Source organism: Moschus berezovskii, chromosome 8 (assembly GCF_049115385.1).
Source record: "Moschus berezovskii isolate FMDL1 chromosome 8, NW_MosBer_1.0, whole genome shotgun sequence".
In the NCBI taxonomy this organism is placed as follows: domain Eukaryota; kingdom Metazoa; phylum Chordata; class Mammalia; order Artiodactyla; family Moschidae; genus Moschus; species Moschus berezovskii.
Genome location: NC_142467.1, coordinates 73,102,169 through 73,121,653, shown reverse-complemented (window position 1 = coordinate 73,121,653; position 19,485 = coordinate 73,102,169). Strand labels below are relative to the sequence as shown.

The window sequence follows — 19,485 nt, the reverse complement described above, 5'->3', positions numbered from 1 at the left end:
CCATAGCCCTCTGCGTTCCGCACTTTGGCGAGTTCACCCAGGCTAGCCTCCACATGACAGGAATGACTCAACTGTCTAAAACTGCTCCTGGCCCATAAATCTACACATTCCGGCTTTCTTCCTCAATGGGGTGCTGCTACATGCACCAAGACGTTCAGATTCTGAAGGGTGCAGATTGGGAAATGAATCACGGTTAAGTTGAAGTAAAACTGAAGCTGCTCATCTGACAGGAATTCCTTTAGAAGGTTAATTTTGGCTCAAGCAGACCGTCATTGTGTTTCTTGAATGAATTCATTGGGATTTATCAGGCTCTGAAAAACTGTCAAGATGAATCAAAGGCGGACTTGTCATGGGTCTTGGAGAAGGAATGGGATTTCTGGGGCTGTTGTGGATCCAGTAGCCACCCCCTCCCTCACACCCTTCTCCAACTCAGCACCCTTACTGGCCAGCTGTACTCTCAAGGTCTCTGTTGCCCAACCCAGAGAGTCAAATATTTTGGCAAAGGAGGAAAACAGACCCCAGAATCTAGTGGTTAAGCCCCACTGATTCTTGACATAATTGCCTGACTCCAGAGTCCTTTCTGCCAAAGCAGGTGAGAAGAAAATGTTTGTGCAGATCAACTGCTGCAGAAGGGTTAGGAGACACAGGCATGGTGCTTGCGCTTCTGTGCGCCGAGTTAAAAACGTGAGCCGGAGATTTTGATGAGGAGCAGCCAGGCTCGTGCCAGCTCTCTTGGAAGGATAATGGTCACAGGATGCTTCACTGGGCAAGTCAAGCACATGGAATCCTGTGCTCGCATTCATCTACAAATGAATGATTCATCTACAAAAGAACATGTCCCCTGGCTGAGACTGAATTTTTTTTTAAAGAATACACCTCTCTAATCAAATATTCTTTTCATAGAAGTGCTACACAGAGAGAAAACAAAATATCTTATCTTTCAGGAGCAGAGAACATAATCCAGGACACTTACAGGAGGACCTGCAAAACACAAGCAGAGAAGCCATAGTAAGTATCAAAGGGAGAGAGGGTCCCCTCACCCCGGCCAGCCCCTTCCTTGCACAGCTCCCGGTCACCCCTCCTTGCAAGGCTTTGATGCTGTCATCAGCCCCAAAGCCAAGTGTCAGGGCAGAGGGAGCACCCCTGTCCTTGGACGGACTTGATGGGCATGTGCGTGGTTATGACAATCCAGCAAGTTTTGGTTCGTGCATTCATGACACGAGGCTGCTGCTTCCTGATTGGGGCACACCCGTGTTGGGCTTTGGCAGGCAGGGCAGGAATCAGATCTGTTCCTTCTTGAAGAATACATTTTGGAGCTCAATGGGGATTGGTTCATTTCTGTGGAAACGGAGATACTTGAGAAAGTAAACATTTTGGGCAGAGGGGAGAATACTCCTAACAGGCATTGGATATGTGCTTGTATGGCTGAGCAGAAGTGTAAGGAGGTGGAGTGGGCCCACAGCCCAGCTCTGGGGTTAGTGGTGCTGAGCTTGGCTGTGTGTAGGGAAATTTGAAGGGGGCCAGTCTAGAAGCACAGGTGGAAGCTCCAGAAAGGCTGGTGCAGCAAGGTGAGACTTGCCCCAAGGAGATCACGCAGGTGTTCCTCACCTTAAGCGTACAAATCACATTGCACAGCCACGACAGCATTTGACCTACTCAGTAATCTTTGAGGCATGACAAATATACCCATGCGGCTGATGACAACACAGAGGCTCAGGGCGAAAGAAGTGACTTGTCTAAGGACACACTGTTGGTTAGGGATGGAATTTATGCCTGAAGGAAGTCTCCCGACTCTCAGATCCTACACATATTCCACTAAAAGCCACAGGGCTGCCAAACCAGTGACTCCTCTGCTTGCTCCTCTCTAACCCCAGACCTCAGTCTGGAGGGTGAAGCCAGAACACAGAGGCGGCCCTCGGCAGTCAGCCACCCCCACATTTTCATGGATCGGCGTTGGGTGCAGGTAGTGGGACCAGGAGTGAAAGAGGCCCAGATCTCTGACTCACGTAGTTTTCCTTGGATGGATTGATACTTGAGAAAACGACACAGGAAGGAAGCACAAGAAGCTCCCAGCACATCATGAGAGACCAGAGCCAGACTGGGCTGACTTGGGATGGGAGTCTAGGCTGAGTCCAGAGGGTGAGGCATGGTTATCTGGCAGAGGAAGAGGGAGGGACAAGCTCCAAACACACCAGGTCACTGGGCATCTAGGGTTCAGACAAAGCCGAGCAGGCTGCGGGAGGGGAAGGCCTGGGGAGAAGGCAAGTCACCCAGAACACAGTGTCTTGTTTCAGTGTCATCATCCGGGGTGGGGGTGGGGGGTGATCTGAAGGACAGTGGGGGCCACTGAAGGTTTCTGCACAGAGGAGTCATTCGAGGGGGCAAAAGTGGGCTTGAGGATGTGTTGCAGTCGTCCCCCTGTAGGTGACAGTGGCCTGGACTTGGGGACTGGCAGAGGAGATGAAGAAAAGTGAGTCGGATGGACTTGCCAGTGAGGACAGACAGAACTTGCTCATGGGTTTAATGGTGGAGGGTGAGTGAAGAGGTGATGGGGTAGAGGAAGAAGAGAGATGAGACAAAGCCTTTTCGCTTCAAAAGCTGACACATGAGCTGCTAATGTCTGAGAGTGCAACCTGACGGGGCTGAGCTCTGTGCATACCCTAAATCTAGACCAGGGCGGGGCAGGCTGTTGGCTGTGCGGACATCTGTACCGCTGGTATCTCACTTTCAGACAACTGCCCCACTCTCTGTTTTACCAAAAAGAGAAAAGCCACCAGACAGGCTCACTAGCACCTTTCTGATGCCACATGTGCCCACCAGCCCGCACCTTCACCTGTGCCTGGCCCACTCCGAGTTCAGTTAACTCTGATAGAAGACATGCTCACATACTGAGGTATGGGGAAGTCATTTTGGCTTACACGTGAGTTAACTTGGATTTTCTGCTAACTAAAACATCCTATTAATGGCCAATCAAAGTACACTGTACCTCTGCTTTAATTATTAAAGAGAAAGATGCATTGACCAGAAGTAAAGACTGTTCATGTTAAAAATAAAGAGCAAACGCACTCCTTCCTGGGATGCCAATGCTGGTACTCTTTTGATAAGACAGCTTCCCAGGTGCCAAGGCCATACTGACTCACCAGGTACCTGATGATCTGCTTTATTTTTAAACCTTGAAAGAATGTATTCCTGACTTGTTTGAGGTTCTTTGTTCTTTTTTTTTTTTAAATTATTTTTAGTCTTCAAAAAATTTTTATTGGGATATAATTGATTTACAATGTTGTGTTAGTTTCCACGAATCTGACATATATATATATATATATATATATATAAATAGCCAGTCTTTTTATAGATTCTTATCCCATAGAGGTCATTACAGAGTATTGAGAATTCCTTATGCTATACAGTAGTTCCTTATCAGTTATTTATTTTATATTTAGTAGTACTTATATGTCAATCCCAATCTTATAACTCCTTAATTATATAATTATTGTTTAGCAACAATAAAGTCTTACCAGATGTATAGAGACTTTTGAAATTCTCTCTATTACCTCCTTATTGGGATTTCCATCCTGCTAAGGTTAGCTCCAAATGTAAATTATGTAGCTGCTGCTGCTGCTGCTAAGTCGCTTCAGTCGTGTCCAACTCTGTGCAACCCCATAGACGGCAGCCCACCAGGCTCCCCCGTCCCTGGGATTCTCCAGGCAAGAACAGCATCTTGTTAATGAGTTCAGAGCCATTGTAGCTATTAACCATTAACATGTATGTCTCCAAAGGAAGGAGAAAATGAACTGAAGACATAAGAAGTTCAAACACACACACACACACACACACGTGTACATGGCCAATAAGCATGAAAAAAAATTCAACCACAGTAGCAATGAAGAAGTAAGATATTACTTTTGCCCATAAAATTGGCAAAAAAAAAAGTTTTTTAATGGCACTATTCCATGCTCACAAACATGAGAAGGGACAAGCAGTCTTAAAAACTGTTGATGAAAATGTAAATTGGCACATCTTTCTGGAAATCAAATGTTTTATGTTTTATTTAAAAATTCACTGCACACATTTATTAGCTATCTATGATTTGTTACGGAGAAGGCAATGGCAAGCCACTCCAGTACTCTTGCCTAGAAAATCCCATGGATGGAGGAGCCTGGTAGGCTGCAGTCCGTGGGGTCGCTAAGGGTCGAACACGACTGAGCGACTTCACTTTCACTTTTCTTTTTTTTTTTTTTGACACTAGAAATAATGTTTATTTTTAAAAAATCTTTATTTATTTATTATTTTTATTTTATAATATTATATTGGTTGGTTTTGCCATACATTGACATGAATTCGCCCCAGGTGTACATGAGTTCCCCCTCCTGAACCCCCCTCTCACCTCCCTCCTCCCTTTATCCTCCCTCTTGGTCATCCCCGCACACCAGCCCCGAGTTAACTTGGATTTTCTGCTAACTAAAACATCCTATTTATGGCCAATCAAAGTACACTGTACCTCTGCTTTAATTATTAAAGAAAAAGATGCATTGATCAGAAGTAAAGACTGTTCATGTTAAAAATAAAGAGCAAATGCACCCCTTCCTGGGATGCCAATGCTGGTACTCTTTTGATAAGACAGCTTCCCAGGTGCCAAGGCCATACTGACTCACCAGGTACCTGATGATCTGCTTTATTTTCAAACCTTGAAAGAATGTATTCCTGACTTGTTTGAGGTTCTTTGTTCTTTTTTTTAAACACAACATGATTATATTTGAATATATAACCAAAATACAAAACACCATAGTAAACTGATAGAAATGAAATATGGTATTTCATTTGCATTGCATGAAAATAGCTAACATCCCTAGTTATGAGTTCTTCGAAACCAGTAACAAAGACACTGATATACGAAGGAAAATGGAAAAAAAAAAACCCAGAAGAAAATGAAATAACACAAGTGACTAGTAAGGATTAAGTATATATGAAGATCACTGAGCTGAATGAAAACAGAAGGAAAGCAATTTCTTTGTAATATCACATTGTCAAAGATTAAAAATGTAACATTTGTGCAGTTTCAGGAAACATACCCATATAAACACTGGGGGACAAGATTGATGAAGTCCCATCTATATAGTAGGGAAAAATGTATTGTAATTTAATCATATAATCTATAATTCTAAGTTCAAACTCAGTCCAAATTCTGAGTGTGGACTCAGAATTATAAAATTTGGGTATCCTTAGTCTTAGCAGTTTCAATTTATTGGAATTATTTCTACAAATTAGTTGGATAAATTTAATCTATATAAACCATGTTTACCACATAGGAAATTTGTAGCTAATATACATACCCCCAAAATGACATGCATATTAATTTATCAATAAATCCAAAAGGATGTGCACAAGATTTCATTAATAGTAGGTAACACAGATAGAGGTGGCAGAATTAGAGGAGGAAACAAGCCATTTAATAAGTAAAATATTACACTTTTCAAATTGTCATATCCTTTGAAATCTTGAAAAATGTGATTTTTTATGAATTAATTTTAAATTTCCCTGTGATAAGTTAAAAATTTAAATATATGCAGTTATGGGAGCATTGAAATGAAGCCTTGAAATTACACCGTCCTGAGCAGAGTAACAATATCTCCATCATTCAAGCTCCTGAGATATAGTCCAATGGCAGCAATAAAACAGTCAACTTGCCTGGTTACTATTCTCTCCAGTATCACCCTTTAGGTCACTTTCAAACTTGAGCCTACTCAGCCTGTTTTTCTGATCTACTGCTGCTGCTGCTAAGTTGCTTCAGTTGTACCTGACTCTGTGTGACCCTATAGACGGCAGCCCACCAGGCTCCCCCGTCCCTGGGATTCTCCAGGCAAGAACACTGGAGTGGGCTGCCATTTCCCTCTCCAATGCATGAAAGTGAACATGAAAGTGAAGTCGCTCAGTCGTGTCCAACTCTTCTCGACCCCATGGACTGCAGCCCACCAGGCTCCTCCGTCCATGGGATTTTCCAGGCAAGAGAACTGGAGTGGGGTGCCATTGGCTTCTCCGTTTCTGATCTTCAGGGAGTGTCTATTGCAAAACACTGATGAGGGCTCTCCATACTTTATGAAGACTGTCTTTGTCTTTACCGAAGATGGTGGTAGAAGCAACGGCATCAGTTTTCCTATTTAGTCATCACAATCATTATCACCAAGGGGGTTCTCCTGGGCCCAGGGGTGGGAGTGAAGAACATCTGGAATGAGGAATACCACATCAGGTCCGGTGGTAACAATTGCTGAGATTAGAAACAAAGAAGATAAAAGTATCTTTTCTTGGAACTATCATCTCCCTGTGGTTTACAGTTGAGATTTATACATTAAGGAACTGCAAAGGGAGAGAAATGTCCCTGATGATGACATATATCCTCAAGTTATTTAGGTCTTTCTTTCACCATGTTCATCTCAAATCCCATCTTCTCCCTTCTTTCTGTGGATAATCAAATACTCTTGTTTCACTGTGTACCGTTCTCTGCCGCACTAGTATCTAAGTCACAGGCTCTTCAGTTCAGTTCAGTTCAGTCGCTCAGTCGTGTCTGACTCTTTGCGACCCCATGAATCACAGCACGCCAGGCCTCCCTGTCCATCACAAACTCCCGGAGTTCACTCAAACTCATGTCCATCGAGTCGGTGATGCCATCCAGCCATCTCATTCTCTGTCGTCCCCGTCTCCTCCCACCCCCAATCCTTCCCAGCATCAGAGTCTTTTCCAGTGAGTCAACTCATCACATGAGGTGGCCAGAGTATTGGAGTTTCAGCTTTAGCATCAGTCCTTCCAATGAACACCCAGGATTGATCTCCTTTAGAATGGACTGGTTGGATCTCCTTGCAGTCCATGGGACTCTCAAGAGTCTTCTCCAGCACCACAGTTCAAAAGCATCAATTCTTTCGTGATCAGCTTTCTTCACAGTCCAACTCTCACATCCATACCTGACCATGGGAAAAACCATAGCCTTGACTAGACGGACCTTGGTTGGCAAAGTAATGTCTCTGCTTTTTAATACGCTATCTAGGTTGGTCATAACTTTCCTTCCAAGGAGTAAGCGTCTTTTAATTTCCTGGCTGCAATCAGCATCTGCAGTGATTTTGGAGCAGGATCACTCAAAAACTATTTGTAACAGTCACTGGGAGTACAGAGTTGGATACAATAGCCCAGCACTTCCAAGATGTCAACAGGTAACGATGAAGACAGGCACAAAACGGCTGTATCTTTAAAACACCCTCTGTTGTTTATATGCTGCTTTAAAAATTCTAAAGGCAGAAAATAGCAGCAGTCGCTTCTTTCCTGACCTATTAATACAGTAAAATTTTGCCATGTTTTTCTAGACAACTTTCTATTCAATAATTCACATTTGCATTTTTGCACATTTGCATTAGATTGTCATGTAGCAATAGACAAATATATAAACAATGCTTTAGTATTTTACTTACTCATATGCAAAATTTTTTAAAAGAACACTAAAATAATCACCATTTTAGTTAACACTAATGAGTTAGTATTACTTAACTCTATTATCAGGTTAGAATAAACACATTCTTCAGGAATAGTAACCACTAATATTTCAAATAGAAAAACCTGAAGCATATGGACATTCCTCAATGCATACATTTAGTTGACATTTGTACAAAAATGACAATTTAAAAAATCAACTTGGGACTTCCCGGGTAGCACAGTGGCTAAGACTCTGGGATCCCAATGCAGAGGGCCTGGGTTCAATCCCTGGGTGTGGAAACAGAGCCAATATGCCACAACTAAGACCCCAGTGCAGTCAAATAAATAAAAATAAATAAAAATTAAAAAAATCAACTTAAAACACCCTTCAAAATCAGAATAGCTTTTCAGGGCTTTAACGATATTCATACGAATAAACTATCATTTTAATGTTCTTTTAATGGAGGTTCTTTGTTCTGACATGACAGGAAAGTGTGCTGGAAACCATGCTTCTCTGAGGCAATGTCTCAGAATTATCTGGGGGGCTGGCTTCCAGGCTACCGTCTTCACTTTGGCTCAAATAAAACTCTTTTCTATTCCTTTTATAGACTGTTCATTGATTATTTTTGTGGACAAGTCAGAGGAGCTGACCCACCTCCTCTTTCCTGGGACCCTGCTGCCCCCACACTCCCCCAGTCACTGTCAAGCCTGACTTTCAAGCACGTCCTTCCCCACAGATCTGAGCATGAGAAACCACCCTTTACTGCACGGCGTCCTTTGCTCCTGCCCCAGCTCCTCTCTCCCTCACAGACGCGCTGCGGGAAAGAGGGGTCTCCTCCCACTTACCTTCCATTCACCTTGTAACCCTCCGATCTGGATTTCGTTCCTACTTCTCCATCAAAATGGCATTCACCAAATTTCCAAGGACCTCCTCCAATCAGTAATCCTGACAAGGATTTCTTCTCCTTGAACTTATCTTCTACCTCCTTCTAGAAGCGCTCTCCTTCTTTGGCTTCCAAGATGACACGTCCTTCCACCTCCCTGACTGTTCCCAGCCCCACATGCTGAGGCTCCTCAAGGTTCAAGTCTAAGCTTTCTTTTCTTCAGTTCTCTGCTCATCAGTCTCCTCTCTCCCTCTTCCCCAAAGAGCTCTTTCGCACTCATGGCTACACTAGGTGGAAGTGTCCCAAGTGTATATCTCCAGTGCTGACCATACCTCAAAGTCCAGGCTCCCTTTTTGAGCTGCCTGCTTGATTTCCCCTTGAATAATCCCACGATTCCTTAAACCAGAATGCACAGTCATGCTCATGATTTTCTGCCCTCAAACATGCTCCTCTCCAGCTCCTGAACTCAGTGGATGTCATCCCCTCCCTCCCAGCTGGTGAACAGGAAAATGAGGAGTCCTCCTTGACACGATCTATTTGGCACATTCCCTGTTTGTTGCTCTGGAGCTCATCCACTTGGGTCTCTCCCCAGTACCACAACCTCATCCATGTTACCAGCATCTCCTGACTATTGCAATAGCTTCTTCACCCATCTCCCACTTCACTCATCCCACAGACATTCACTGAATGCCCACCGTTCCAGATACTCTTCTGGGAAAGTGGGATACAGCAGTGAAAGTGACAAGCGTCCCTGTCCTAAGGAGCATCCCTGCTACTGAGGGGACTGCTGAGATACAATAAGCATAAACAGTGGTACATCACCTGGAAGAGGATAGTGTCATGGAAAGAGAGAGGCAGCGGGACAGGGTATTTCTGCAGGATGAGAAGTACAGCAGCATGTTTGCACAATGGAAGTCATCAGCAGGAAGGGGAAGACCTGATGTGTTGGAGAAAGGGGGATTCCTGGAACGATGCCCTTGAGGAGGCAAGAGGGACTGGCACTGGCACAGCTGTGGGCGGGAGCCTGGACAGTCCATCTGTGGAAATGGGCGGGGAGGGAGAGCATGGAGGTGTGTGGCCGTGCAGGTGGGGTTTGTGGAAGTTCTCTTCCAACTGCCCCAACTGTGCCGGTGAAGCAGGAACTGCGGCCGTGAGTCACGAGTGAGGATTAAGTGGCTGAGGGTGTGAGGGGCTTCCATGAGGTTACCAAGATCCCCAGGAGTTCACCTAGAAGTGGTGTTGCAAAGAGGACTGGAGACCCAGGAACTGAAACCCACTAGCTGTGAAAGTGATGTGCCTGGGATCAGAGACAGCCTCAAATATGTAGACCTCATGTTCTCCAGTCTCCATTCAGAGGCTAGATGCAAATCCGATCGTGGCCCGTCCCTCCACTCCTCACTTTCCCATTGTTCTTAAGACACAGGCTCAAATCCAAAGCCCTGTCCTCGCTGTGGGCTGCCCATGCCTCTTCACCTGAGCCCGTCGAACTGCTGGCATGAGAGCTGTTATTAATAGAAGGTGGTGGGCAGGCTAGTGGTTATTGGGACTAAGTCAAGTTGGATTCATACCGCTGCATGAATCAGGATAAATTCCAAAAGGATCAAAGATTTACAAGCTTCAAAAAAAAAAATCATAAAAGTCCTAAAGGAAAATGTGGGGAAGTTTCTTTCTAACCACGAGAGGAGCAAGCTTTCCCAAGTACAGTTCATAATTTAGAAGCTATGCCATAAAGTCAGATCCAACCATATGAAAGCAAAAATGTCTGCAAGGCAGAAAGTTAAAAGCCAGAGTGGAAACATTTCCAACTCATGTCACAAAGGCTAGATAGTTGGATATAAAAGTATTCCTAAAAATCAACTCTAAAAACATCAATAATCTAACAGAAAAATGGTCAAATGATATGAATAGAGAGGACACAGAAAATACAGCCCGTAAGGGGTATTCTCTTACCTCCCGTAAGAGAATAAACAGAAATCTTTATTCTCAATAAAAGAAATGAAAGTTAAAACTATATCATATCAGATGACAAAAAGTGAAAACATCTGATGGCTTATCATGTCAAAGGAAATGAGGACAGCCACCTCACACATTGGTTGAGAGGATAAATTGGTACATTCTCTGCAGAGAGTGAATTGGCAATACTATTAAGATGTAAAATTTTTTGTACCAATTGCTACAATGATCCTCCTAGAAATGAATTCCATAGATATAGTAACATATGTATAAGATGATAGGTGTATAAGAATACTCACTGCAGAACTGGTTGAGATAGTAAAGACATTAGAAACAATGTGGACTGGCTTAAAGAAATGGTGGGATGCTTATGAAAGTGGGATACTAAGCAGCTTTGAAAAAGACTAAAGTAGTTCTGTATGTTCTGACATGGTTCTGACATTTTTTAAAAAAGGCATATAACTTTATATTAATAGGCAGCCATTTATACTAAAAACATTTGTAGATTTTGTTTGTATAAATGTGGACCATCTCCAAGTGGTCAGAAGAATTTGGTCGTCAAGTTGCTTCCGAGTAGGGGAATAGTTGGGAGGAGAGGTCGGGAGAGACATCTTTTCACCACAGACTCTGATGCCATTGGATACACACGTGTAGCTCCCAAATCAGACAAAGCAACAACTTTAACTTAAAAATGGCCGGATTCAGCCCTTGTGTTTTTGTCTGGTCTTCCAGCTTTCGCTGCCCTTCCTCACATTCACTTCTAAGCTCCCTTCAATAAAGCTCAGACTGTGATGATCATTCTGAGGGCCTGGGTGCCTGAGATAGGAGCCTGTGGCCCGGTGTAAGGTACAGCTCAGGAGATGAAGGAGGAGCTGCAAAAGTGACCATCACTATTAGAGACCTCAACAGCTCTTTGCCTCCTTAAAGGCTGTATTTTCTGTGTCCTCTCTATTCATATCTTTTGACCATTTTTCTGTTAGATTATTGATGTTTTTAGAGTTGATTTGCAAGAATACTTTTGTATCCAACTACACGGGCCAGAGACTATAAAACTCTCAGAGGAAAACATAGGCAGAACACTCTCTGACAATAATTGCAGCAAGATCTTTTTCGATTCATCTCCCAGAAAAATGGAAATAAGAAAAAAAATAAACAAATAGGACCTACTTAAATTCAAAATGTATGCAGGTCAGGAAGCAACAGTTAGAACTAGACGTGGAACAACATACTGGTTCCAAATAGGAAAAGGAGTACGTCAAGGCTGTATATTGTCACCCTGCTTATTTAACTTATGTGCAGAGTACATCATGAGAAATGCTGGGCTGGAAGAAGCACAAGTTGGAATCAAGATTGCTGGGAGAAATATCAATAACCTCAGAATGCAGATGACACTACCCTTATGGCAGAAAGTGAAGAGGAACTAAAAAGCCTCTTGATGAAAGTGAAAGAGGAGAGTGAAAAAGTTAGCTTAAAACTCAATATTCAGAAAACTAAGATCATGGCATCTGGTCCCATCACTTCATGGGAAATAGATGGGGAAATAGTGGAAACATTGTCAGACTTTATTTTTTGGGGCTCCAAAATCACTGCAGATAGTGAATACAACCATGAAATTAAAAGATGCTTACTCCTTGGAAGGAAAGTTATGACCAATTTAGATAGCATATTAAAAAGCAGAGACATTACTTTGCCAACAAAGGTCCATCTAGTCAAGGCTATGGTTTTTCCAGTGGTCATGTATGGATGTGAGAGTTGGACTGTGAAGAAAGCTGATCGCTGAAGAATTGATGCTTTTGAACTGTGGTGCTGGAGAAGACTCTCGAGAGTCCCTTGGACTGCAAGGAGATCCAACCAGTCCATCCTAAAGGAGATCAGTCCTGGGTGTTCGACTGATGCTAAAGCTGAAACTCCAATACTTTGGCCACCTCATGCGAAGAGTTGACTCACTGGAAAAGACTCTGATGCTGGGAGGGATTGGGGGCAGGAGGAGAAGGGGATGACAGAGAATGAGATGGCTGGATGGCATCACCGACTCGATGGACATGAGTTTGAGTGACCTCCGGGAGTTGGTGATGGACAGGGAGGCCTGGCGTGCTGTGATTCATGGGGTCGCAAAGAGTTGGCCATGACTGAGTGACTGAACTGAACTGAACTGAAACTCAAAAGCTTTTGCACAGCAAAAGAAATAATAAACAAAACAAAAAGACAACACACAGGCTGGGAGAGAGTGTTCGAAAATCATGTGACTGACAAGGGATTAGTCTCCAGAATTCACAACAGCTCAGCATCAAAACAAACAATCCAATCAAGAATAGGCAGAAGACCTAAATAGGCATTTCTCCAAAGAAGACATACAGATGGCCAATGTGCACATAAAAGATGTTCAATATTTCTCTAGTTATTCAGTTCAGTTCAGTTGCTCAGTCGTGTCCGACTCTTTGCGACCCCATGAATGACAGCATGCCAGGCCTCCCTGTCCATCACCAACTCCCAAGTTCACTCAAACTCATGTCCATCAAGCTGGTGATGCCATCCAGCCATCTCATTCTCTGTCGTCCCCGTCTCCTCCCGCCCCCAATCCCTCCCAGCATCAGAGTCTTTTCCAGTGAGTCAACTCGTCGCATGAGGTGGCCAAAGTATTGGAGTTTCAGTTTTAGCATCAGTCCTTCCAATAAACACCCAGGATTGATCTCCTCTAGAATGGACTGGTTGGATCTCCTTGCAGTCCAAGGGACTCTCAAGAGTCTTCTCCAGCACCACAGTTCAAAAGCATCAATTCTTCGGTGATCAGCTTTCTTCACAGTCCAACTCTCACATCCATGCAAATCAAAACTACAATGAGATATAACCTCACACTGGTCAGAAAGGCTATCATCAAAAAATCCAAAAACAATAAATGCTGGACAGTGTGTGGAGAGAAGGGAACCCTCCTACACTGATGGTGGGAATGTAAATTGATATAGCCACTATGGAGAACAGTATGGAGGTCCCTTCAAAAATAAAAACAGAGCTACGATATGATGCTGCAGTCCCACTCCTGGGCATATATTCAGAGAAAAAACTTGATCCGAAAGGGGACACACACCCCAATGTTCATTGCAGCACTGTTTACAATAGCCAAGACATGGAAGCAACCTAAATGCCCATTGACAGGGGAATGGGTAAAGATGTGGTACCTATATACAATGGAATATTACTCAGTCATTAAAAAGAACGAAAGAAGGCCATTTGCAGCAACATGTATGGACCTAGAGATTGTCATACTGAGTGAAGTAAGTCATACAGGGAAGGAAAAATATCATATGCTCTCCCTTATATGTGGAATAGAAAAAGAAATGATACAAATGATCTTACAAAACAGAAAGAGACTCATAGACTTAGAAAATGAACTTATGGTTGCTGGAAGTGAGGTTGGGAAGGGATAGTTAGGGACTTTGGGAAGATCATATACACACTGTTACATTCAAAATGGATAACCAACAAGGACTTATTGTATAGAACACGGAACTCTGCTCAATGTTATGTGCCAGTCTGGATGGGAGTGGGGTTTGGGGGAGAACGGATACATGTATATGTATGGCTGAGTCCCTTTGCTGTCTACCTGAAACTCCCACAACATTGTTAATCTGCTAGACCCCAATACAAACTAAAAATTTAAAGTTTGGAAAAAAAAACATAGGCAGAACATTCTCTGACATAAATTGCAGCAAGATCTTTTTCAACTTATGTCTCAGAAAAATGGAAATAAAAACAAAAATAAACAAATGGGACCTACTTAAATTCAAAACCTTTTGCACAGTAAAGGAAACAAAAAACAAAACGAAAAGACAACCCACAGACTGGGAAAGAATATCTGCAAATGATGTGACCAAAAAGGGATTAGTCTCCAAAATTTACAAACAGCTCATAAGGCTTAACATCATCAAAATAAACAACCCAATCAAAAAACGGGCAGGAGACCTAAATAGACATTTCCCCAAAGACAAACAGATGGCCAAAAGGCACATGAAAATATGTTCAACATTGCTAATGATTAAAGAATATAAAATCAAAACTACAATGAGGTATCACCTCAGACCAGTCAGAATGTCTATGATCAAAAAAAAAAAAAAATCCACAAACAATAAATGCTGGAGAGGGTGTGGAGAGAAGGGAATCCTCCCACAGTGCTTGGTGGAGATATAATTTGGTATAGCCACTATGGAGAACAGTGTGGAGGCTCCTTAAAAAACTAAAAGCCAGAGCTACCATATGATCCAGCAATCCCACTTCTGGGCATATATACAGAGAAAGCCATGGTCCAAAAGGACCCTAATGTTCATTGCAGCACTGTTTACAATGGGCCTCGCTGATGGCTCAGATGGTAAAGAATCTGCCTATAGTGTGGGAGACCTGGGTTTGATCCCTGGGTTGGGAAGATCCTCTGGAGGAGGGCATGGCAACCCACTCCAGTATTCTTGTTTGGAGAATCCCCATGGACAAAGGAGCCTGGAAGGCTACAGTCCATGGGGTCACAAAGAGTCGGACACGACTGAGGGACTAAGCACAACACAAGACATGGAGGGAACATAAATGTCCATCAACAGAGGAATGGATAAAGAAGATGTGGATAAAATGGATAAAGAAGATCTACACAACTGAAAATCACTCAGCCATTATAAAGAATGAGACAATGCCATCTGCAGCAACATGGATGAACCTAGAGACTGTCATATGGAGTGAAGTAAGTCAGACAGGCAAGGAGAAATATTGTGTGCTATCCTTTACATGTGGAATCTAAAAAGAAATGATACAGACGAACTTATACTTAAAACAGAAATACTCACAGAGTTAGAGAACAAACTTGGGAAGTGTGAAGAATGGGGGAAGGGATGGTCAGGGAGTCTATGATCAACATGCACACACTGCTGTATTTAGGATGGATGACCAGCAGGGTCCTGCTGGGTAGCACAGGGAGCTCTGCGCAATGTTATGTGGCAGGCTGGATGGGAGGGGAGTTTGGGGGAGAATGGATACATGTATATGCATGGCTGAGTCCCTATGCTGCCCACCTGAAACTGTCACCACCTTGTTAATTGGCTATACTTAGATATAAAACAAAAGTTTAAAAATGAACGCTCTCAGAGCCGCAGTTCTCCGGTGAGAGGGCCTTCGCGGTGAACCCAACACATTAGCTCAGCAGCGGAAGACTCCGAGTTCTCGGTACTCTTCAGGGATGAGTCATGTGGCGGTGGAAAATGCGCTCGGGCTGGACCAGCAGTTTGCTGGCCTAGACCTGAACTCTTCAGATAATCAGAGTGGAGGAAGTACAGCCAGCAAAGGGCGCTATATTCCTCCTCACTTAAGGAACAGAGAAGCCACTAAAGGATTCTATGATAAAGACAGTGCAGGGTGGAGTTCTAGTAAAGATAAGGATGCATACAGCAGTTTTGGTTCCCGTAGTGATTCAAGAGGAAAGTCTAGCTTCTTCAGTGATCGTGGAAGTGGATCAAGGGGAAGGTTTGATGATCGTGGACGAGGTGACTATGATGGCATTGGCGGCCGTGGTGACAGAGGTGGTTTTGGCAAATACGAACGTGGAAATAGTCGCTGGTGTGACAAATCAGATGAAGATGATTGGTCAAAACCACTCCCACCAAGTGAACGCTTCGAACAGTTAAGTTTCTGAAATGTATGTTAATTGTGATGAAGCCTTATCAACTCCATGTAACAAGCTTACCAACCTTCTGATTTCAGAGAACTCTTTTCTGGAGGCAACACTGGGATTAACTTTGAAAAATATGATGACATTCCAGTTGAGGCAACAGGCAACAACTGTCCTCCACACATTGAAAGTTTCAGTGATGTTGAGATGGGAGAAATTATTATGGGAAACATTGAGCTTACTCGTTACACTCGCCCAACTCCAGTGCAAAAGCATGCTATTCCTATTATCAAAGAGAAGAGAGACTTGATGGCCTGTGCCCAAACAGGGTCTGGAAAAACTGCAGCATTTCTCTTGCCCATCTTGAGTCAGATTTATTCTGATGGTCCTGGTGAGGCTCTGAGGGCCATGAAGGAAAATGGAAGATACGGGCGCCGCAAACAATACCCAATCTCTTTGGTGTTAGCACCAACTAGAGAATTGGCTGTACAGATCTATGAGGAAGCCAGGAAATTTTCATACCGATCTAGAGTTCGTCCTTGTGTGGTTTATGGTGGTGCTGATATTGGTCAGCAAATTCGAGACTTAGAACGTGGATGCCATTTGTTAGTCGCGACTCCAGGACGTCTAGTGGATATGATGGAAAGAGGAAAAATTGGATTAGACTTCTGCAAGTACTTGGTGTTAGATGAAGCTGATCGGATGTTGGATATGGGGTTTGAACCTCAGATACGTAGAATTGTTGAACAAGATGCCATGCCACCAAAGGGAGTTCGCCACACTATGATGTTTAGTGCTACTTTCCCTAAGGAAATACAGATGCTTGCTCGTGATTTCTTGGATGAATATATCTTTCTGGCCGTAGGAAGAGTTGGCTCTACCTCTGAGAACATAACACAGAAAGTAGTTTGGGTTGAAGAGTCAGACAAACGGTCATTTCTGCTTGATCTTCTAAATGCAACAGGCAAAGATTTACTGACCTTAGTGTTTGTGGAGACCAAAAAGGGTGCAGATTCTCTGGAGGATTTCTTATACCATGAAGGATATGCTTGTACCAGTATCCATGGAGACCGATCTCAGAGAGATAGAGAAGAGGCCCTTCACCAGTTCCGCTCAGGAAAAAGCCCAATTCTCGTGGCTACAGCAGTAGCAGCAAGAGGACTGGACATATCAAATGTGAAACATGTTATCAATTTTGACTTGCCAAGTGATATTGAAGAATATGTACATCGTATTGGCCGTACAGGACGTGTAGGAAACCTTGGCCTTGCCACCTCATTCTTTAATGAGAGGAACATAAATATTACCAAGGATTTGTTGGATCTTCTTGTTGAAGCTAAACAGGAAGTGCCATCTTGGTTAGAAAACATGGCTTATGAACACCACTACAAGGGTAGCAGTCGTGGACGATCCAAAAGTAGTAGATTCAGTGGAGGATTTGGTGCCAGAGACTATCGACAGAGTAGTGGTGGCAGCAGTTCAAGCTTCAGCAGCAGCCGCGCCAGCAGCAGCTGCAGTGGTGGAGGCGGCCATGGAAGCAGCAGAGGGTTTGGTGGAGGTGGCTATGGAGGCTTTTACAACAGTGATGGATATGGAGGAAATTATAACTCCCAGGGGGTTGACTGGTGGGGTAACTGAACCTGCTTTGCAGTAGGTCACCCTGCCAAACAAGCTAATATGGAAACCACATGTAACTTAGCCAGACTATACCTTGTGTAGCTTCAAGAACTCGCAGTACATTACCAGCTGTGATTCTCCACTGAAATTTTTTTTTAAGGGAGCTCAAGGTCACATGAAGAGTCGAAAGGAACAATCAGCAGCCCTGTTCAGAAGGTGGTTTGAAGATTTCATTGCTGTAGTTTGGATTAACTCCCCTCCCAACCCCCATCCCAAACTGCATTTATAATTTGTGACTGAGGATCATTTGTTTGTTAATGTACTGTGCCTTTAACTTTAGACAACTTTTTATTTTGATGTCCTATTGGCTCAGTAATGCTCAAGATACCAATTGTTTTTGACAAAATAAATTTACTGAACTTGGGCTAAAAAAAAAAAAAAAAAAAATGAATGCTCTCAAAAATAAGAAAAAAAAAATGACAAAGTATCCATCAGTCACTTAGTGCTCATCATGCTCTGGGAACTCCACTATCTCCTTTCCTCAACATCTCATTTAACCCCTGCTGCCACTGCACTTGCACATTTTACAGGTGAAAAAACCGAGGCTCAGAAAGGTTGTTATGCCTTGGTCATGGCCTGCTGGAACCCAGCATGATCCAGCCAGCCTGACTTCAAGTCTAACAAAGGGCAAACTATTTTGGCAGAAAGAGCTCTCACATTCACCGAGTGTCCCCTGAGGTCCCTGAGAGGGTGTGTGGCATGTCTGAAGTCACTTAGCTAGTGGGGAGCAGTTCAGGCTGGAAGCAGAGCTATGGGACCCCAAACCCACAGCACCTTCCACCATCCCCAGAAGAGTGGCCAGAGTGGGAATGGCAGCATCCCAGAGACTGGTCCCATCACTGGTGGGCCAGGACACATCTAGCCAAGCTGAAGTGAAGTGAAAGTCACTCAGTGGTGTCTGGCTCTTTGCGACCCCATGGACTATAGAGTCCATGGAATTCTCCAGGCCAGAAGTGGGTAGCCTTTCCCTTCTCCAGTGGATCTTCCCAACCCAGGGATCGAACCCAGGTCTCCTGCATTGCAGGGGGATTCTTTACCAGCTGGAGCCACAAGGGAGGTCCAAGAATACTGGAGAGGGTAGCCCATCCCTTCTCCAGTGGATCTTCCTGACCCGGGAATCTAACTGGGCTCTCCTGCATTGCAGAAGGATTCTTTACCATCTGAATTATCAGGGAAACCCTCTAGCCTAGCTGAGAGACTTTAAACACACCATCACCTCTCATGAGCCCTTCTGGCACCACATCGCCAGTCACCATCACTTAGGACTGGCACTAGCATTACAACCTCATTCTTCTGGGCACCTCAGTCCCACCAACCAGCAGGTGTTGTGTGCTTAGTCGCTCAGTTGTGTCTGACTCTTTTTGACCCCATGGACTGTAGCCCACCAGACTCCTCTGTCCATGGAATTCTCCAGGCAAGAATCCTGGAGTGGGTTGCCATGTCCTCCTCCAGGGAATTGTACCCATCCAGGGATTGAACCCAGGTCTCCTGCATTGCAGGCAGATTCTTTACCATCTGAGCCACCAGGGAAACCCAGAGAGGCTTTTAAAAATGCTCATTCCTTTCCAGGGCTTCCCATTCACCGGGAATAACACCACCAACACTCCCAGGAGACACAGCACTCCTGTGTGGCCCTGCTGCTTGCCCTATCACGCTTAGCTACGCACTGGGTCTCACTTGTTTCTCTCTCAGTTCCCCAAGGGTCCAGCTCTCTTCAGCCCCAGGACATTCACACCTGCCTTCACAACTGTGAAACTGAAGACATCTCCTCACCTTTTGCTCTTGTTTCCATCACAGCTGCCTGCTATTTTCTTCCAAGCACTTATGACAGTCTTAACTTCTGAAATCCATTTATGTGTGTTTTGTTTATTG

General features: G+C 43.9%; 2 protein-coding genes across 2 annotated transcripts in view; one reads left to right on the top strand and one right to left on the bottom strand.

The window, feature by feature from the left end:
- Nucleotides 1–19,485, bottom strand: part of COL23A1 (collagen type XXIII alpha 1 chain) — a 407,070-nt gene that overhangs the window by 45,620 nt on the left and 341,965 nt on the right. Inside the window, exon 4 of the mRNA XM_055428719.2 lies at nucleotides 974–981. Within this exon, the coding sequence (XP_055284694.1) occupies nucleotides 974–981 (8 nt within the window). The remainder of the gene's footprint in view (nucleotides 1–973; nucleotides 982–19,485) is intronic.
- On the top strand, nucleotides 15,438–17,923 carry LOC148777095 (ATP-dependent RNA helicase DDX3X-like). Its single transcript, XM_088838743.1, has 2 exons — nucleotides 15,438–15,947; nucleotides 16,029–17,923. Exons 1-2 carry the CDS (start codon nucleotides 15,508–15,510, stop codon nucleotides 17,572–17,574), a joined length of 1,986 nt encoding a protein of 661 aa, XP_088694869.1. The 5' UTR covers nucleotides 15,438–15,507; the 3' UTR covers nucleotides 17,575–17,923.